This window comes from Zosterops lateralis, assembly GCF_965231275.1.
Source record: "Zosterops lateralis genome assembly, chromosome: 13".
In the NCBI taxonomy this organism is placed as follows: Eukaryota; Metazoa; Chordata; class Aves; order Passeriformes; family Zosteropidae; genus Zosterops; species Zosterops lateralis.
The window spans coordinates 3,535,710-3,557,077 of record NC_139773.1 but is presented as its reverse complement, the minus strand read 5'-3'; the positions used below and the strand labels follow the sequence as shown (position 1 = coordinate 3,557,077).

At 46.7% G+C, this 21,368-nt stretch overlaps 2 protein-coding genes across 2 annotated transcripts in view; both read left to right on the top strand.

The window, feature by feature from the left end:
- ZNF592 (zinc finger protein 592) overlaps window positions 1-10,163 on the top strand; it is a 35,753-nt gene extending 25,590 nt beyond the window's left edge. Inside the window, exons 6-9 of the mRNA XM_083871279.1 lie at window positions 2,217-2,495; window positions 3,526-3,638; window positions 7,010-7,145; window positions 8,380-10,163. Of these exons, the coding sequence (XP_083727405.1) occupies window positions 2,217-2,495; window positions 3,526-3,638; window positions 7,010-7,145; window positions 8,380-8,892 (1,041 nt within the window). The 3' untranslated portion in view covers window positions 8,893-10,163. The remainder of the gene's footprint in view (window positions 1-2,216; window positions 2,496-3,525; window positions 3,639-7,009; window positions 7,146-8,379) is intronic.
- A 496-nt stretch (window positions 10,164-10,659) lies between these two features.
- Window positions 10,660-17,535, top strand: SEC11A (SEC11 homolog A, signal peptidase complex subunit). Its single transcript, XM_083870866.1, has 6 exons — window positions 10,660-10,753; window positions 10,868-10,977; window positions 12,608-12,757; window positions 16,316-16,435; window positions 16,872-16,929; window positions 17,072-17,535. Exons 1-6 carry the CDS (start codon window positions 10,703-10,705, stop codon window positions 17,120-17,122), a joined length of 540 nt encoding a protein of 179 aa, XP_083726992.1. The 5' UTR covers window positions 10,660-10,702; the 3' UTR covers window positions 17,123-17,535.
- Window positions 17,536-21,368: the final 3,833 nt, after the last annotated feature.

Below are 21,368 nucleotides of genomic sequence, written 5' to 3'. Positions count from 1 at the left end.
AACACTTCCAGGAATGGGGAGTCCCCAGTCTCTTAAAGTAATTACATTCATGTGGCAGCCTTTTATTTGGTTGGGAGACAGGAACAATTGTTCTCTGCCCACAGTGTTACTGAATTTATATAATGAAAACTGAATCTACCATTTTGGGGGCTCACCTGGAGAGCTTTGGCCCCTTTGCAGTTGCCTCAGAGGGAGGTTACATGGCATTTAACAGCCTGATTCCCTGCTGCTCTGAGCCACACCAGGCTGCAAGAGGCGACTGAGAGGCAGAAGTGATTGCCCTGGAGGTACCAGCCTTACAGATCTGATTATCTCATAAATGTAAAAGGGCTACATTTTTCTGTTATCTTACTCAGGATGTTTTTATGTTCAGTGTCTAACAGCACTCCAGGAAAATCCTTTCAGAAGATTTCTCAGTGGCATTCTGAAGAAAGAGCTTGCAGTCTCCTTTCCCTTTGATAAGGAAAAAAAAGGACTTTTTTTTTTTTTTAATCAGTGACTTTATTTTGTTTATACTAACACTGAAAAAGCCAGAAGATTTGTTAGCTCATTCCTGAAAGCAAGACCAATTCAGAACTCCTCCTTTGCTCTCTCCCTCGTGTCTTTAAGTTGCAAATCTGGAAGTGCTTTGCATGCAGTAATGAATTACAGTTTGAAGCCCTCCTGTGAAGTCGATGATTGCTAATCTTGGTGCATTACAGCTAGGAAAATAGAGTTGAGATTAAGGTTAGGACCTTCAAAGAGGTGTTTATCCCCCGTGCTAAAAAACTGGAGCTGAGATACTCACCTTGTGGTTCATTGTCAGATCCCACCCCAGGGTCCTGCCTGCAGCATTTTGTGCATCAGCACCCTGAGATCTTAACCACAGCACTTTGTCTTTTAACCTCTGAGGTAATTGAAGGCTTTTTGGCTGTGGTAGGGTAGTAATTGCACTCCCCCATCTCCTCTGAGATCACCTTTGTGCTGTAGAGCTTTTAGGAGGTGCTGTCTAGTGTGTGCCTACATGCAAGATAAAGGATCTGTGTGCCTCCTCATCTTCCTCAGGTTTAGAGTGCCACAGAGCAGGAGTTTGCTTTGTGGTATTGATTCTGCAGAGAAATCACTTCATTTTTCCATGCTCCTCATTTGTCTTACCCCACTGGTGTAGCAATGGAGCAATGGGCATTGAAACACTCCAGAGATTTCCAGATGGGGATAAAGGTGATTGATGTGTCTGTATTCTTGAGGAGCTGGCAGTGCCGTGGCTTCTGTGGTCATCAGCTGGGCCAGGTGGAAAGCACACAGACTTCTCAGCTGGGACCTTGTGTTTGGAGGTTTGCTTGGAGTCTAACCCACAGAAAGACTTCCAAATGCCTGGGGCTTTCATGTGTTGAAACTTTACCCATTATTAATTACTGCGCACAGTTAAACCTCTAAATTAGCCTTTTGTGTGGATGAACTATTGTTGTTCCTGGGGGAGTTTCTTGAGGTTTCTTTGGTATGTTACTGTTTTACTTGCTTTTGCTTTCCCACAGCTCTTCATTTTTAGATTATTTTCCTTATGTTCGATTTTTTTGTTAAAATAACTTTTTGGGGGACTTTTGGATTTTGGCCTCTTGGATAACCAAAGAGCCTAGAGCCATATTCCTTATAAGGCTGGTTTTTGGCTTTATGCTTGATCTTATATGTCAGGAGCAAAGTTTTGAAGCATGAAAAATGTAAATATCAATAGATGGAGTAGAATTGAAGTAAATAGACTTGGAGAAACTTAAACATTTTCTCTTCCCATCTCTTGAGCAAAGACAAAGCAGCTTTGGGGCCTCCAGGATACCAGCAAACATTTCATTCAGAGCTTACCAAAGCTCTGTGTTTTTAGAGCTTGGGCTCTTGAAATAATGACAATTGAAATTTCTCTTCCATTACATCTTCCCTACTTAACCAGAGTTCCCAGGGCTCATCCAAAATGCTAAACAGGCACCAAGGAGTGGCTGTTGTCGTGCAGGAAACAGAAATAGAAGCTTCATGTTTTTTGGGAAGATTTCTTGTCAGGGAAAGCACTGCAGCAGCTTCTAGGAGAAATGGGAAGACATACAGGAGCAAGACAACAATACATTGTTTGGCCAGTGGGGATTTAAATTATGTATTTAAATAGTAGCTGGTATTTCTTTATAAATAAAGGTGTGAAATATGAATTACATGTAAATGTTATGTGTGTTTCTACTGTTATTGTTATACAGGGTGTTCATGGAGTCCCCCGTAATCCTGAAGAGCTCTCAAACTTTCGGCAGAAGTCTGAGAAGGCTTCAAGGAACCAGGTTCATACCTCACCAAAGGAGCTTTTGGTAGCCAATGGGAGTTCCTCCTCTCCTCTGATGAGGAAAGACATGAGGGTGGAAGGACATAATCCTGAATCGAAGTCCAGACTGAGAAGAACTGGTTGGACTTGCAAGGAATGTTCACAGTGGATCCCTGATAGGGAAACCTATGTGTCCCACATGAAGAGAAATCATGGAAGGGTAAGGATTTGGATGAAATACTTGAGCTAGTGAACTGGGGAAGAACAGCAGTCTCCTGCCTTCCAGGCCCCTTTGCAGGGCTGTCATTACAGGAACTGCAAATCTCAATTTTTTTTGTGTTTCATCCAGCTCAAGCCTTGCATTGCTTTGACCTACTTTTGTCAAGCTAATCCTTGTCGCTGGCAGAACATGGGCCAAGATGCTGTGTGCAGCCAGATTTCTCAGTACTTTGGCATCAGGACTTCTTGTTTGATATCCTGAGTCACCCAGCCATGAATGGGAATCTGTATCATGGTGTCCAAGTCCTTCTAGCTTGATTTGGGGAGGGCTAGGTTGTTCCACTTGATGATGTCCTCACTTCAAGAGGAGAAGATGAGGGCAGCCTGAGTGCTGGATTTTCCCATTCAAATGTCACAGAAGTAGGAAATTGGCCAAATATTTCAGTTCAACACATATATGTATTCATTAAGCAAGTCTAAGAAGATGTTGCGTGCAGGTTATATAGAGGGCTGTAGGAAAATTTTGGAGGAGGCTGGTTACAGGACAGACTTTCTTAGGGGGATGTGGATATCATACCTGGATAACAGAAGGGTCTGTGTGATGCTTTTTAGCATCTTGCCCTTTTCTTGTGCTGAATTACGAGGAGCAAGAAGGGTAAGTGGACTGAGTCCTGCTCCCTTCTGGGGACAAAGGGACCTTCCACTGAGTGAATTCTGCATGGGGTCCAGTAGTGAAATGAACCCACAGAAGAAACATATATATAATTCCTGATAAAAACATCAATAAAAATCAAGTATGTGCTTTAAGTAGTCCTGGTTTTACAAGATGAGTGTTGGTATTACCCAGCTGTTGGGCTGAATCTAAGTGGGATCTCAAAATCTCAGTGATCTCTATCAGTAGAATTACATATTATGTAAGGGATTTTTTTTGCATCTGAGAGGTAACGTCCAGGTGAAGAGCATGGGAATTAGAATCCAATCAGTGCCTTCCATGTCCCTGCTGTTCAGAGCTGTTTGTCTTTCCCTGGCAGTCCATGAAGAGATTCCCCTGTCGGCAGTGCGAGCGCTCGTTCAACGCCTCCAACAGCCTGCGCAGACACATCCGCAACAACCACGACACAGCAAAGAAGGTCTACACGTGCTGGTACGTACCCAACGCCCCTCTGCTGACTGGTGTTCAGCAGCAGTCCAGTCCTTCACGTCTGGAAGTTGTAATAACTCATGTCTGCTACTCCTGTCTGCTCTAGACTGTAAGTTACTGAAGGAGAGTTAGGAGAAGAATGTGTGAAACACAAGAGACTTAGTGGCTAAAATAAGACTTTGCTTTTGACTGTGCAGTGAATCTCTTTGGGAAATGTAAAGGGAGGTGTGATTTGATATCTGCAGGGGGTAAATAAGATCTATGTTTTGCATCGTTGTGAAACAGCCAATTAAATATTGGGCCATTCTTTCACTGCTTTGTGGTTGGTGTGGTCATGCATCACTCTTGGGCCTTCTCCTTGGGTGCAAAAGGTGTGTAAAGTCCTAATAATGAACCACATCTTGCCACTGCTTTAGAAGGGCAGAACCGGCTGCACAGGCTGCAGGGCAGTGGAGTTGACCTTGCTGGAATGGCTTGGGAACTCACACCTCAGAGTTGGAAAATGGATCTGGAGACTTGAGACAATTTATGGAAATCAGTGATGAATGAAAATCTTTGCTGGTCAACAAACTGTGGATACAATCTCAGTTCAGGACAAAGCCCAGTGCCTATGAATCTACCTCTGTAACTGCTGCAGAGAAAGCTGTATGCTAAGTGACTGTGCAAAATTTCTTCCTGTCTCATTCTGAGACATTCTTTTGAATCAGGATTAAACCACATTTGGCTTGGAAAAGAAGTCTGCAGTCATGTAGGTTGGGGGATTTTTCTAATTTATCTAAAATTTTGGTGTAATGAAAGCATTTCTGATGTGCCGTCACTTCACTGCACTCAAGTTGCTAAAACCTCATCTGAAGAGTACAAGTACATTCCTCAAGTACTGTATTTCTTTGGACTCCATAGTGAGGCACAATAGCTTTTGGTAAATGGATACAGTGTAGGCATTACCACTGGGAATACATTCCTGAGACATTTTTTTCATCCAGGACTTCTAAACTTTCCATTTATTGTAACTGCTCTAACATCTGGAGGAGATGAAATGTTGGCTCCTATTGTCTTTCATTCAGCTTTAAGTTTGTGAGTAATGGTCTTGGGTGTTACGCTCACCTGATCTCTATAAATCTGTTCTCTCTGGATCAGTTGTTTTTAAAGTGGAATGTTTCAGGATGAAAATGAGCATAAGATATTATTGGGAAGAAGGATTTGTGTGGAAATTTCTGATAGCCTAGGGTATCCCAGCCTGCAGTGCATTACCTTGTTACTTTTCAGAACAACACACAGCTGTGGATCCATTGGTTCACCCCAGGGGCAATGATCATGCCAGCAGAGAAAACATAGCTAGTAATCCAAGGGAATTGTGGCTGCATTTAATTCTCCAGCTTGTAGTTGCTCTTTCACAGAATCTGGTGATGAAGTCTTAATTGGACAGCGGTTGTGCTCTCGTCAGTCATTGTAGTGGCAGACTCACTGAAATCACAGCTCGCTGCAGATGGAACCTCTTCCTGGAAATACCATCCCAGCATCTCAAAGAGCTGCTCTTTGTTTGGATCTGGGGTCTCTGTCCTGTCTTCCATTTGATCTCTCTTAGCTTGTAGAGTGCTGCTCTAAAAATCTTAACCTCCAGTCTCTGAATTCCTCCTTGACTCTTTTCAGCACTCTGTAAGGCATCACATGTTCACTGTTCCTCCTTTCTTCTGCTTCTGGTGTCTATTTTCCTTCTTCATGTTTGGCATTTTGTATCACTCTGACCTGTAACTCTCTTCAGGGGTTTTGATGCCTTAACTTCATGTCACCGTCTTCTCCTGGTTTCCATGTGAAGTGTGAATAAAATCTGTCATAGATCTGATTACTGACAATTTTTGTGACTCCAGCATGTTTGCTTGTAGGGGACGATTCTCTGGCTTCTAACATTCCCAAGTGTGATTTCCCCTTTCTACCCCTGTCCTGCTTAGGTCTCTGGCTTTGGATAAATTTGTAGGGAGAAATCAGTGATGGAGGACTTACTTGAGCACCCTCCTGCCATGCTTGTCACTGGAGTAATTCAGGTTAGGCAAACATCTTTCCCTGCTCACATGAAAAGAATTCTAAATCAGGGCAAATTGCAAAATATTGTGATGTATTGTGCATTTTCTTTCATAATTCACTTGGTTACTGTTATGTTCCTCTTTTCCAAGTCTTAAGTACAAAGTGTCTGAAACACTTGATTTTCAACATGTTTATTTTTGATAAATAGCACTTAATAACCTCTCAGCTTTCCTGCACGAAGAAGAAAAATTCCATCATCATAAAATATTGATTTATCCTCTGAGCAATTCCTGTTAAAACCCAGAAGTATTCAATGAGCATGTCTGCATTTTCACATCATTGCTGACTGTTATTTAATTTCCCTCTAGTTACTGGAAGATCAGTAGGAACCTTCTTCTGTCCTTTTAGAAGATGTCTTTGTCACCCAGGGACACTTCAGCTCCTCTCTGCTCTTAATCCCCTGCTGCCTCTTTCTCAGATGCAATTAAGGCACTTCAGAGGACTCTGGTGTCACTTGTCCGTGCTCAGGTCCATGTGCAGCTGATTGACATTCATCATGTTGTGCTGGCAAGCACCAGAACAGCACAGATACTCAATTTTGGCTTTCTCAATTGCTAACAGAGCCCTCTGTGCACTTCAGGGGGGCTGGTTTATGTGTCTGCAAGGCCTGGCACTTATTCCAGTAGACCTCAGTCATCCAGGGGTGAAGGTACAGATGGCACATCCCCCTCACAGCTCCTTTTTGAGATCTCAGCCAGTTCTGTAGCAATTCTGGAGTCCTGCCAGGTTCAAACATGAAGAGTTACATATAAGTGACATGTTCATGAGTGTTTCTGCCTAGATTGTTGGTATAAAAGTTGGAATTTCAGCAGTTTGGTAAGAATTTTAACTGTATTGTGGTACAGTCTGGTGGATGTAATGCTGGTTCTCCCTGGTACTTGGGAGTGCTGGGTGCAGGACTGGGTTGTGCCACAGGCCTCCTAGGTGTCACACGAGTCACTAGCTCTCTCTGTATAATTCTCTCATCTCAGAGGCCATTTTTGTTGTTCTCCCATATATTTTCCATCCTGATCATTTATCCTCTTGGACACTTGTCACAGGGTTCCAGACCCCCACTACATTTATTTAGCACTGTAAAGAAGACATGCCCTGCTGTCATTCATGAGCACTGTGACAAACTCCAAACTGTTCAAGATTTCTTTCAGGGTAATGTTTTATTATTAAAACAATGTTTTGCTGCGTACTTTGGTAATCTAATGGTACATTACTCACCACAGTCTGTCTCCAATGACACCTCTTGGTTTGGCAGAGCATATCCTCTAATAAATTTTTTTCCTTCTTTTGTTTCCTAGGTACTGCACAGATGAAAATCAGACATTTCCGCATCCATTCATGCTGGAGAACCACATCAGCCTCATGCACGGCATCAAAAACCCAGACTTATCCCAGATGGCCAAAGCGAAAGCTCCAGAGAGAAACAGAGCAGAAGTAACTGATACCTATTTTCATGGAAAATTAAATGTACAATTAAATGTACTTGGCGAGTAGCTGTTCATTCGGGGTGTTACGTCGAGCTGTGGCCTTGTGCCAGTCAAACCCTCCCATCCATAGGGTAGATTTCCTTCCCTCAATTCCATCCAGCCTGGTTCCCTCTGCTGGGGTCAGGGTCAGCAGTGCCAGCACAGCTGAGCTGCACCAGCACCAGGACAACATGCATTTGCATCTTGAATTTCTCAAGATTTTCTTGCTCTGTTTTACTGGCATTTATTCAGTCTATTTCGTAATTTAAGTTTGTTATTACCCTTGTTTTCCCCTGGTACTCCATTCATGAGCATGGCACATTTTTCTTCCTTCTCCCTTATTTTCTCTGCCACTTACAAAAGATTTATTTTCTGTTTTAAAATACTTGCTAGATCCATTACCTGTGAGAACTGCATTTGTCTTAAATAGGAATGTGTAATTTTGTATAGCAAATGTAATTGTTCTACTGATTTTATTTATGATTGGTTTGGAGTGGAGGGTTGGCTGCTTGGGCTTCTTTGCACCATTTATTTTAAAGATACACATTTTGGACACTGCGGGGACATATTTACGCGAGTTATTTTCATGGGAGAAGGAGCTGCAGGATTCTAAGATAGAGGGTATGAGTTACTGAGACAAAATCTGAGTGGAGGGGAGAATGTTCAATCTGAGAAGTGTTGTCTGGGCTAATGACCACCCCTCTGTCCCTCAGCTGTCCCTCTTGTGTGGGCTCCTCCTCCCCACACCAAAGTCTAAGTTGTTCCCACACCAAATCAAATTTTTTACCCAGAGAGGTTGTGGCTGCCCCGTCCCTGCCAGTGTCCAAGGCCAGGCTGGACAGGACTTGGAGCAACCTGGAATACTGGAAGCTGACCCTGCCCATGGCAGGGGGTGGAACTGGATGAGCTTTAAAGTCCCTTCCAACCCAAACCGTTCCATGATTCCTTGATTCTAAACTATTTCCCCATCATGTGTCTGCCCAGCCAGCCTCTCCCAGAGTTCCCATCTCACATCACAGGACAGCAGTTGGAATCCTGTGCACCGGATGAGGTGTTTGGGTATGGGTAGGGCAGGGAATGGCCCAGGAATCCCTTAGGTATGACTTCGCCCTCAGGCATCTTCAGACATGCGTGTGGATTTTAGCACTTGCTCTTCCGTGGGTTCAAATGATAAAGTAACCTTTTAATCTTATTTTTTTAAGGCAAAATCTCCAAAGAGGATGGCAACAGCTGAGCTGGGTCAGGCAGAGAGCACTGCGGGTTTGGATGCTCCGCCAGCCAAAAAACTGAAAGCGCCTTGGAAATGCGCGAAGTGCGGCTTCGAGACGGACGTCAGGACTGAGTTCCAGGAACACATACCTCGGCACAAGACCGACAGCTCCACCTTCCAGTGCTTGTTCTGCGGCCTGTGCTACACTTCCCACATCTCTCTGAACAGACACCTCTTCATTGTTCATAAAGTCAAAGATGAAGAGGATGAGGAGGAGGAAGAGGAGGAGGAGGAGGAGGAAGACGAAAGGCAGAAGTTACAAACAGAGATGGGTAAGAATGGACACGAGGACTACAATGGCGAGTTGAACACTACAGTGGAAGAGGAAAACAAATACAAAGAGTGCAAAAGTGACTCAGCTCTTTGTGAGCACAGTCAGACGTGTGGCGCAGAAGGCCCCAACAGCACCTCACAGAACAATCATTCAAAGTCTCTTAAGACTTAAAAGCAAAAAAAAAGCCCTTTTGGTTGATCGGGGTTTTTTTGTTGGGGGGTTTCTACTCAAAATACAGGGTGGGGATGGGGCAAATCTTTGAAATATTCTGTTGATTTCTTGGGATGGACGTTGCTTTCTGTTAACTCCTGTTTGTAAGGGAAATTTAAAACAGAAAAAAACAAAACCAACCCTGCCATTGCATCCGAAGCACTAACTCTCTGCCAGCCCAGAGAGGTGAAAAGGGAAAGCAGGGCCAGAATCCTCAGTGGGGCTTGGCCAACTCCTGAGGATCCAGGAGCACTTTGCAGCTGCAGTTTCCTTCAGATGAGCTCTCCTCCTTTGAGTGTGCACCGCCACCACCTCAGCCTCTGCCCAGAGCCCCAGCCTTGCCTTCCCAATCTCCCGTTCTTTCTCCTCCTATTTATGGCTTCTTTTTTCTCTCCCCATCTTGCCTTTGTGTTACTCATTTTAACTCATAACGCTGGCTCAGCCAAATGTGCTTGTCAGGACCGTGCTGGCCGATCCGGGATCCACGTCACATGGGATGGGTTCGAGCTCCAAGTTGTGCTGATTATTCTTTAGTTGCCCAAATAACAACATGCTTTTGCAAAGCTCAGTTTAATGAGATGTCTTGGACCTGAATTGTCCTTGAAAGAGGATTTTGTAGCCCCAGTCCTCCTAGGTGAGTATAGTGTTTAGGAGGACGTGGTCCCCTCGGGGTCACGTTGGCCATTTGTCTGTGGAGTTGCACTGCTGGAAGCCATCCTGGGGTGGGTGTTGCCAAGCCTGGTGCTCGGTGGCTCATCCCAGGTGGGGAGCTCAGATTGGCACCATTGCCAGAAGGGGATAATGTCCCCCATCCCGTCAGTGGGGTCAGCTGGAGTGAAACTATTCCAGAGCTCCCGATGTACCAGTGCCAGGGCTCCCTGACAGCTCCTTTTGAGGGGAGAGGAGCAGAGCACAGGCCACAGAGGTGTTGGAACCAGTGGGAGCCACCATCCTGCAGTGCAGCAGGGGCTAGTGCTCCATCAGTAGCTCCACAACTCCTCTCCTGCTGTGGCTCAGCATTACCCATCCTTTAGGAGATGTTTCTTTCCATGTAGTCACATTGACTCTCTTTCCTCCCTCATTCCTTGTCACACCCATGCTTTGTGTAATACAATTACCTTCTATACCATTATTTTTTTTTTCATTCTATTGAGCCAGAATTCCGCTTGTTATTGTTTACTCTGACGATGTTTAAATAATTTAAGAACTATTTATCTCCTTGCTTGGGCTCATCGCCATCTGGTCTCGGGATGCTTGGACGTGGCCTGTTGGAGCTGCCTGGATGTTGGATGGTGTGTGGTTGGATGAGTAAAGGTTGGGTGTGGGATGGGGGGGTAGGATGAGGGGTTGGGTGGGTGGGGTGTCCTGTGGGGCTGTAGATTAGATGAGATGTTGGCTGAATGGGGTGTGGAGTGTGAGAGGTGTCGGGTGTTGGTTGGAGAGGGGTTTGGTTCGGTGGGTGTTCAGTGGATGGGACTGACTGGAAGAGGGATGGATGGAACTGGGCGTTGGTTGGATGGCTTTGATTGAGTGGCTGTGACGTTTCAGCGGGATGGGTGTTTGCTGGTCGCGGGGTGTTGGCTGGAGGAGGGGGTGCGTTGTTGGGTGCGGGTGTGCGGAGCGCGGGGCCCCCTCGGCCTCTCCCGGTCCCGTTCCCTCAGCGGCGGCGCCCGGAGCCCTCGCTGCGCGCGCGGGGCGGAAGCGGCGGTGACGTGTCCGCGCGGGCGGAAGCGGAAGCGGGGCCGTGCGGGCGGCGGTGGCGGCGGCGGCGATGCTGTCGCTGGACTTTCTGGACGATGTGCGGCGCATGAACAAGCGGCAGGTGCCGGAGGGGCCGGGAGGGCCGGGTTGGGGGGGGAAGCCGAGCGGACGGACGGGGCCGGTCCGCCTCGCCGTGCGCCGGCGGCGGGGCCTGATCCACCCCCTTCCCCCCCAGCTGTACTACCAGGTGTTGAACTTCGGCATGATCGTGTCCTCAGCCCTCATGATCTGGAAGGGACTCATGGTGGTGACGGGCAGCGAGAGTCCCATCGTGGTGGTGCTGAGGTCAGTCCCCGGGTGCGGGGGTTTAACGTGGCTGGGGAATGGCCGGGGCCCCGCGGGGATCCCCACAGGGACGGGTCTGCCCGAGGCTCCTGCACAGCCCCAGCGCGGGGGAGGCGCCTTAGGAATCCAGGCTCAGGAATAGCGAGGGAGGAGGGAGTGGGTAGAAAGAGCATCTCACCTCGCTCTGTCAGCCGGCTGGGAGAGAGCTGGTGAAAAAGAGGAAGATGGACTTTATACCCGGGCAGGTGGTGACGGCACAATAGGGTGTCCCGTTTGCTATTGCCGGGGGCAGGTTAGATGGGTCAGAGTGAAGAAATCCTTCCCTGTGAGGGCAGCGAGGCCCGGGCACAGGTTCCCAGAGAAGCTGTGGCTCCCCATTACTGGAAGTGTTCCAGGCCAGGTTAAACAGGGCTTGGAGCACCCTGATCTAGTGGAAGGTGTCCCAGCCATGGTAGGGAGTGGAACGGGATGATCTTTAAGATCCCTTCCAACCATTTGTGATGATTTAATGGCTGTCCATTACAGAGGTGGTCCTGAGCTTAAGCGTTGTCACTCTGTCACTGTTTGTTTTGGTTGTCACACGTTGTCCTTACAGCAGTGCCCTGCAGTGGGTGCCACCAGTGCTACTCCCACCTTCCTGCTGCCTGGGACAGATTCCCTGGGCTGCCATTGGATGCTGGCAGGGATATTGCACCTGCTCCGTGGCCACATCGGCCTTTTCTTTGTGTTTCTATGTCAGTGTTCATGATGTAGAAATGCTGTAATGCCATGACCAGGTGCCACTTACCAGAGCTCCCTCTTCATGTGAAGCCCAGGGCAGATGTTTCCCTCTGCTCCTTCCAGTGAGTATGACAGGGTCACATCCCCTCTTCAGTGACTTGATCTGCTGTTCTGGGCTGCATCTGCTGTGCTCTGTGAAGATAAAACACAAATGCACGTGGTACTTTAAGTTCATTGTTCTGTTTTGCATTATTTATGTGGAATTAGGAAGGATAAGTAGTTGGTAACAATTGCCATTTACAAGACAGAAGAAAAATAACTTGAGTCGTGGTGCCTGAAATGAGATAATTAGGCAAAGCAATGAATCACAGTAACAGATTTTTGGCAAGTCCCTTTGTCTGTTTCAGATGGGAATGCAAGAGCCTGATGTTTTCAGCGCTTTGTTCCTGAGGATAATCTATCTAGCTATCTCTAAAAAGTAAATTAAATTTTAAAAAATTCCCCATCATTACAGAGCTGCCAGCATTGCCCTGCCAATGGTGAGCTCAGAAATCAAAAGGCAGTGTTCATCATCAGCTTTTTACTCATTAAAAAAGCTTTTCCTTTTGGATGTGCTTGTAACACCAGGTACTGGCAGTGCTCTTTTCCCAACAGATCCAAGCTGCTGGCAGTATGATGATTGAAAACCTGATTGCAATAGAGGTTACACAGTTGCCCAGCATCCAAGGTGGTGTTCTCAGAAGATCTGCATCAAAGTTTCATTCTAGTCTTGAACACTTCTAGGAATGGGGTATCCACAGCTTCTCCTTCTCATGAGGTTCTTGTGAGATTTTTCTTAGAGGGCCATGAACTCCAAAACCTGGTACTGAGTGTTTAAATCTTGTTCAGTTGTTCCTCTCCTCTTTTTCAGTGGGAGTATGGAGCCTGCTTTCCACAGAGGAGATCTCCTGTTCCTCACCAACCGAATTGAAGATCCAATCAGAGTGGGAGAAATAGTCGTCTTTAGGATAGAAGGAAGGGAAATTCCTATCGTCCATCGTGTCCTGAAAATCCATGAGAAGTATGTTAAGAGTCTGGGGATTCTCCTGCTGATGTTTCCCTGACTGGTGTTCTTCATCTGCTTGGGTAAACAAGTGGGTGGGATGTCAGTCACAGGTATCCAGGTGCTGTAGGAGGTAACACAGAAGTTTCAGACAGACAAAATCTGTCCTCCTTGGTTAACTTGTAAAGATCATCCAGCAAAAGGCACAAGCTGAGAGCCTGTGCCACTGCCCTGGACGCTCCAAACTGTGGAATCATGGAATTGTTAGGGTTGGAAGGGACCTTAAAGCCAGTCTCATTCCACCCCGTGCCATGGGCATGGACACCTCCCACTGTCCAGCCTGGCCTTGGACACTTCCAGAGATCCCAGGGCAGCCTGTGCCAGGGCCTCACCACCCTCACAGGGAAGAATTTAATCCTTATATCCCATCTAACCCTGGCAGTGGGAAGCCATTCCCTCTTGTTCTGTTATTTTAGGGCTCTTGTTTGTCCCTGTCCATCTCTCTTGGAGCCCCTTTAGGCACTGGAAGGTTGACACCACTGACTGTCTCCTGTGCCATGCTCTCTGTCCCGAGCTGCTGTGCTGTCTGCTGTAGCATGGCTGTGTTTGTGTGTGAAGTGAGTCTTGTTTGTGGGCACAGCTGTGGCAGAAAGGTATTTTGTGTGTTATTTCAGAGCTTGTCTCTGTGGTCCTGTCTTTGCTGTCATGCAGACTCAGGACCTCTTGTCTCTCTAGAAATTTGTGTTGTTATCCTTGGATACTCTCGGCACTGGGGAGGTTGTTTGTCTGAAGGAATGGAACAGGCATTGGTTTCATGGCTGAACAGGCCTTAGTTTTCCAGCCAAGGCTTCCACTGCAGTCATGAGCTTTCCTGTTTTGCTGGATGGAGCTATGGCCTCTCCAGGTCAGTGTGTGGGGGTATGAGCAAACCATGTGAGTTGTTTGAGTGAATCTTGAACTGAATCCCTGATTTTTCAAGGCATTTCTGAGAGGCAGCAGCTGGTTGGGGTCCCAGCATCTGTTTCTGCTGAGTAAATGTTTTCTGGTGTGAGCTGCAGCTGTAGCAGGTGACATCTGAGGATCCCTCTAGTCGAGACATCGATGGGATGGGGAGGGTCCCTTTCCCAAAGCCATTGGAATATCCAGACCAGTTGTCTGGTCCAACTCAGGGTGACCAGCCTTGTGCACATAAATACACAGCTGAATCCTGGCTCTAAGGTAATGAGATGATGTCTCTCCCAGTAGGCAAAGCACATTCTTTGCTGTTCAGATTTATTTTGTACCCAGAACTTTGCGCAGTGTCAGTTTTCAAAGTGCTGCTCTTTGATACCACTGATTTAAAAATAAGGTCAGTTTACGGGCTGAATTTGACCCCTAATGTTGCACGAGTACTTTTTGTGATGTTGTGGGAACTCTTTCAAGTGAAATGCAAGTTTCCCCCTCCCCTGTTCAGTGCAGCATTTTCTCTCCAGATGTTGCCCACCCTTCTCTTTTTGCCTGGCTCTATCTCTAGATATTAGGTTATCCAGAACTACTTTTTGTTTAAATGTAACAAGGCCATAGTGGCAATCCTGGGAAGGTAAAACCATTTTTCAGTATTTCAGGTTTCATTTAACTAAAACAATCAAACACAAACCTAATCTTTTTATTAGGAGAGATAAACTGGAAAACCCGTACTGCAACCTGAACCTGGGAGCTGCAGGCAGGATTTGGGTGTCAGTTGCTTCTTTCACTACTTAAAGAATTATTTTCTAGTGCCAGTTTGGAGGTGAAAAGTCTCTGCAGAAGCTGACAGGAGTGTCAAAATACAGGAAAACAGAAACAGTGTTCTCTGTGATTTTGGGGCAACTCAGGCCCCAGTTAACATCAATATTGTGTCAGTGAGAAAATGTCTTTTACTTGCTGGCCTTTTCTTCTTGTTTTCAGCCCCAAATTGAATTCATTCTTTATTACTAACACTGAGTCTGCAGTCAAAATTTACTTAGTGGTTTTGGGGCAGGACAGCCAGACCAGACTTCACTCAGACAGAGAAGTGCACCACGGGCTTCTCATGCCATATCGTGACAGAGCCTTGACTCTGCTCAATAAGGTGCTGCACTCCTACACCATCACTCTTCAGAGCTAAACTACATTATCTGCACCTTTGGGGATCTTAATCTTTTCCCAGACGGTGTCTCTAAGCTCCTGGAGTGTTTGTTGTTCCCACACAACAAGCCAGATGTGCTTTGGAGAAAGAGTTGTGGGTTTTTTCCCTTTTTCCTTTCTGAGCTTCTCCTGTCAAGGAACCGGTTGGTGTTCAGGCATGATGAAAACAGCCTGAGCTCCAAAGGAGACTGCCTGCTTTCCTGTTCTGTATCCCATCTGTCATTTCTGTGAGAGCTGAGATTCAAGCACTGAGGATGCTCCTGCTCAGCACCTGCCTGTAGGTGCCATGGGAAGGTGACAGTGATGAATCTGAACAGGAATGGCTGGGAAAGAATTTGTAAAGCTTTTTCCTGGTCAAAGCAAAGATTCATCTGCTCCACGCTTCACAATCCTGTTTCTGGCAAGCTAATTAACTCATCTCAGGATTAATAAAAGACTAGAGATAGTATATAGTGATAATTTCCCTGCTTTCTGAAGGTTACAATTTCAAGCACAAAGGCCTAGTTCTTTATGAACAGCCTAATTTCCTCTTTTACATGGAGTATCAGGTCAAGTTTTGAGCCAATATAATTTTTTGTTAACCGGAATACCTTTACAGAGAGACATGGTTTGGTTTGTGCTGTGGCTATTTCTGCAGAGCACCTTCTCTGCCTGGTTTTAACCCATTACTTCTGAGCTCCTTTTGGTGCCCTCTGGCTGTTGCATTGCAAGAGACAGTGAAAAGCTGTTTGATTGTTGCTGTCATTTGTGGTGGACTATGTCATATCTCCCATCAGTTCTGTCTTTTACAGGCTGAAGAGTCCTAGTCTGTAGTTTCTTGTATGGAAGTGGTTCCAGACCTTGTTAACCATTTCTCAACTTTTGCCAGTTCTTCTCTCCATTGCAGAAAAGGATCTGGGGGGCTCAGCACTGCCCAGAGCATTCCAGATGTAGGCACATCGTGAGTTCATGCAGTGTCATCATGGTATTATTTGGTTTTTTTCTTTCCCCCTTTCCTAACCAGTTCTGAGTTTCAGCTTGCTTCTGCCCACTGTTGTGTAGAGCTGTGTGCTTCAATCCCAACCTCTCCTTTTGTGTGGTAGTAGGGAGACCAGAATCCAACATTTGTGTGAAGCAAGAGAAGCATCAACACAAGATGGGTCAGAAACCAGGAAGCAATAGCTGCACCTGCACTAGAAATGGCTTGTGCTGGTTCTGTTCTGAAACTCTGCTGGAAAGCTTGGCTGGGGCCAGAACTCATTCTTCCCATGGCAGTTTTTTCCAAACCATCTGCTTTTCTGCTGCATTTGACAGAGTTTCCCTCTTTTATCCTCCTTGAATTGTAGGCCATGGTTGCTTCTAGTGCCCTTGTGTTGGTCTCTCCATGCTTGTTGTAGAACGGCTTTTAACAAGTTTCTGTCCTGCCTTACCTGGCTGTCTTGTCTTTACCAGGCAAAACGGAGACATCAAATTTCTGACAAAGGGAGACAACAATGCCGTGGATGACAGAGGGCTCTACAAACAGGGGCAGCACTGGCTGGAGAAGAAGGATGTAGTAGGACGAGCAAGAGGGTAGGTGAAGTTGAAAATGATGAGGCTTTTCACACTGCTGTCCCCAAAAGCCATCTGGTAAATTCCCCCCTTGTGTTGAGCAGTCCCTGCTGGGTTTTGTGGGGAATTCAGTTCTCAGTTTGGCTTAAGCAAAGGCATCACGTTGTGAGCTGTGTCCTGAGATGTTGAGGCTGGATGGACACAGATGTAAGGGTAGCATGGGCTCAGACTTGATGAGAATTGTCATCAGATTTGTCCTGGGAGGCTCAGCCTTTGCAAGCAACTGAAATCTGACTCAGGCATAGGCTGAAACACACACTGGGGTTGGTTGTCACTCAGCCCCACTGCCACAGGGAGGAAGAAGTCACCAGCCCATTGACTGCAGCCCTCAGGATGCTTGACTCTCCCTCTGCACCCTGGAATAGTGTTTGTTTTAAGAAAATCTTTATTCTTGTAGATTTGTGCCCTATATTGGAATAGTGACCATCTTAATGAACGATTATCCAAAATTTAAGGTAAGAGCTCTTCTATTTCCTGCCTGCTTTTCCCACCCCAGCTGTAATTCCTTCATGAGAACACGGGCAGAACCCTGTGCCCTGCACATTTGCTGCTGTAGATGTCAGTGTGCACTCCTGTCTCCTCTGCTCTCTCTTGCAGTATGCAGTCCTCTTTTTACTGGGTTTATTTGTGCTGGTCCATCGAGAGTAGTCCCTTGCACTGAACTACGAGGTGAAGGTGCCATGGATTTTTCTAGAGGAACGTTTAAAGTAGCTGATGGTCTGATGTGCCAGGAGGAAGAAGAAAGCATGCATTTCAAAGCTTCTTGCCAGTTTGGGTTTGTTTTGGTTTTTACTGCGTAAAGGGCGGATGTTTGTCACAGTATTTCCAATGGTTTGTCACATTTTAGCCTTTTTAGTGAATTTTTATATTAAAAATTTGAGCCAAAATGTTTAGTGCTTGTACTTTGAAGCTGAGCTTCCTCTCCAAGTGCCTCTGGGACTGTGTCCTCAGTGTGTGCCTGGCAGGGCCAGGTGCCCCCTCCCTTGTGCTTTCTGGACTGTCCAGTGGTGAGCTGTGGCCATGACGGGTTTTTTCCAATTCAGAACTGGAATAAAGATTTTGCCTCTTGCCACGTTTTTTGTGATTGCCCTGATGAGAGCAGCCTTCTTGCCCAGGGTCTGGGGATAGCTGGGCTTTGCTGTTACACACTCAGTCCTAGAGCCACCATCTAACTTGTTCTCTCTTCACAGAGCAGTAGCAGCTGCTCCTCTCACCTCTGTTTTGGAGAATAATCTGTCCTGAGCTGTAGATCGTTCAATATTCCTGTGTTTCTGTAAATTACACAGAAATCTGCCTAAAGACTGCAAAGTGTTTGGAGTAGAAGATGGCAAAGGATTACTTTGTGCATTGTGGCACTAGGTAACAGAGGAATTGAGATGGGAAATACCCATAGCTCTTTTGACAGGGATGATTTAGCAGGATGCAATAATAAAAATTGATTAGTTTTGGAAAAGGGTTTCAGGTGTCCTGTGTGCTGGCCACATCTCACAGCTCATCTGAAAGCTAAAGACTGCCCTGGGGTCTGAAATAAAAACCCCACTTGTCATCACATGCAGCAGCTGTTTTTTTCTGAGCTTCTCATTCAGACTTGTGATGTTGTGGTGGAGATGTTGGCAGAAAGAGCCCAGGGAAGAGGTGCAAAGCAACAAGGCTGCAGTTTATCAGCTCTTCTCCATGACTGCACCAGGATTGCAGAGCAACAGGAATCAATGCAGATGGTCACTGCAGCCACAAACACCTTGTATAAAGCAAAAGCAGTCAAAGCAAGGACAAAACGCAATGGGGTAGTTGTGGCTGTTTGCAGTTTCTTGCATATGTCTCTCATTGGGTTTGTCAGGTTTCTCCCATCTCTGAAGGTGAATTGTGCCATTTTGCTGGTTTTGATGTTACCAAGTGCTTTGTTCCCTGTAGGGGAACATCAGAAAACATCACCTGTGGGGCACTGAAAAGAGTCTGAACAGGTCCAACCCCCAGCACTGAGCCTCGGGCCTGTAGCTCTGAGTAATCATAACTTCATAATAAAAATGGTAATAAAGTCTGTTATCTCTTGCCCCCAGTGTTAGAGCCCTTGTGAGGAGAATGTGGGTAAAGGTTCTCTGTAATTCTTCAGTTAAGGATGGGATGTTTGTCAAAAGTCAAACCCAGGCAACACTGAGAGGACAAAGAATCTTTGAGAGCTGCTGTCACTGTGGAGCACCTTCCTGAGGCATTTCTGCCTTTGCAGCTCATGTGGAGTCTGAGTCTGTCTCTGCTTTGCCTTGAGCCTAAAAAGCTTCGTGCATAAATGAGTTTTAGACCTGGGCTCACACAAAAGGCTGGGTTGAGCTTGTCTGAAAGCTGCTAATCAACAACTCCCCATAAGCACTTGCTGGGAATGCTGCTCCTGCTACTCTCCAAGTCCTCTTCCTTTCAGACCTTCTCCAAAATTCTGAGTGTGCAAAAGTAGTTGTGTTCCTGTCACTGAGTTAATTTAACAATAAAAAAGCAGAAGCACAAAGGATTACAGAACAAGGTTTAGCTCTCAAACTGCTGAGACTGCAGTTCTTTGGCAGGATTATGTGTCCAGAGGGTGGCAGCTGGTGTCAGGAGTTCTGGGCTGGGGGACACGGGGCCAACGTGAGCTCTTGCAGGAGGATGTGCCCTGCTCTCACCTGGTGCTGTGTGAAGGAATTGAACAGAAGGTGCTTAAAAAAATGCAGGGTGGTTTGGGCCAGGATGACTGGAGCCCCCACTGCAGCCCAGCTTCAGAGGCTTCTCTCCAGGGTCTGCAGGTGCTTAAAGAACAGGAACAATTGCCCTAAACCAGGGGCTGCCATGTGGCATTTGGGAATTCATCTCTGCAGCCCCTGTCCTGCCCGTTTTCAGCTCTGTGCAGCTGAGAATGTGGTTCTGTGAAATGTTGACTCCAATTAGGGTGAGAATAATTCAGCAGTCAACCCCATCACGGCTCCCAACATCCACCACCTCCTGTGCCACCTCCCACGTCACCTCCTGCCTTCCAGCAGCACCTTTCCTGTCACAGTGGGATGAGGGAGTGTTGAGGATGAGCCTGCACAGGCTGGAAGCTGGGGATATGGGGGCAGGATGACACAGAGTTGTTGCTGGCTCCATCCCCACTAGATTTATTCTGCTTTACTGAGCAGAAAAGCCACGGAGTGAGCAGGATCTCTGGCTGGCTGGGTGCTGATGCTGAGGTGTTTAGGAGCACTGCTGAGATCCCAGAGAGCCAGGGTGGTTGATGGTAGAACTGGATGTGTTTATTTCAGTTTTATGCTACTTTTTTTTAAAGGTGAAAGTGTCTGGGCAGCTCCAGCAAAGGCTGTGACACTGGAGGCTTTTGGAAATGGATGGAGATCTTTGTGTCACCACACGATTGGGATTTGCTTGTGAAGTATGCGGGTGTTGAACGGTCTGGTTTATAAAGGAGAAAAAAATGAAGGAAAAAATTTGGCAGGGCTGATTGTTCCTGTCTCTGTTGTGGTTGGTTACAGCCAAACAGGGCAGGTTTTCTGGTAGCAATTCCAGTGCTTAATTATAGTTCAGTCACATCCGCAGTCCAGGGCACGGATTCCTTCATGGGCAGGAGCTGTTTCATGTAGCAAAGCCATGCTGGGCTGTGTCTGATGGCTGCTGGAATTCTGGTGGGTGATTTTCTTTTTGTATCAAAGCTAAATAAGCATAAGCAAGAGCGTGATGGTTGGGAAGTGAGCTGTGAGGGGTGATGTGCTGTGAGCTGGAGCTCCCTGAGACAGAGGCTGTTTTTGTGTATTTATGATGCTTTAATGCACGGTCATTGGTTGAACAGCAATGAGCATCACGGTGGTTCATCCAGATCTGTTGCTGCTTATTCCTTTGCAGGGGTTCACAGGGCTCAGGTTTTGTCAGATGGTCAGTTCCCCACTGTCTTTAATAAGTTTGGGTAATTTCACAGTGGTTTTCTTGCCCTTAAAATCAGAACAGATAAACTGTATTTTTTTCCAAGGAGCATCTTCAGGATGAAACCTGGTCCATGCATAAAGACCACTCTGCTGGAGAAATGCACAATGCAAACAAAGTGTGCAGCTCCCAGGATGGCCCAAAAGTTGGCCAGGAGGAGAGGAGACAGAGGAGGAGAGAAGGAAGGGAGGAGGTGCTTAGAGCACATGCCTTGGGAATGGCTCCTGTGCCAGAGCAGGGGCAGTGCAGAGCAGCTGTTTGTATGACCCACAGGGTGCAGTGACTCTGTGGCTGAATCAGATGAGGAATGTCCTGGTTCCATCCTCCAGGAAGGTGCCCTGGGGTGATGCCAGAAGGGCCCAGCCTCTGCTGTTCCCACAGTGTCAGCAGCTCAGGGTGGGAGGTGATGTGTGGTGTGTGACTGATCTGACTCTCTCATTGCTGGGAGAAGAGAAACAGCACCCACACTGTGCTTTGAGCCAGTTGAACATCCTCCTGCCCCTTTTACCTCTCCCCAGCCTCATAACACTTCTGTCCCTTTGTCATCTGCACCCAGATTCTCACCTGTCAGGAGCCACAGGTCTCTGCCAGAGAAGATCCACCAGCCCGAGCATGTTGGATTCTTATGGAACACAGGAGCTTTCCTGAGAAATCTGCCTTGGTAGCTCTATTTTGCCCTAATTAGGTGGCTTTGCTGTGGGTTCCTAGTCTGCCCAGCTGTGGGAGTCCCTCTTCATATTGTCTCATCCCTGCTTATCTCTCAGTTTCTGTAAAAACCCACCAGCTCCATCACACACAGTCCTGCTTCCCCATGGAGCAGGACCTGCCTCTGTGTGGTGGCCTGCTGGTTGAGCACATTGTGTGTTAAACCTACTCCAGATCATGGGGAAATTCATGCACTTGTTCAGTTCTAGCAAGTCCTGTGAATGCCTGATCTAGCAGGGTTCCCTAAACCTCG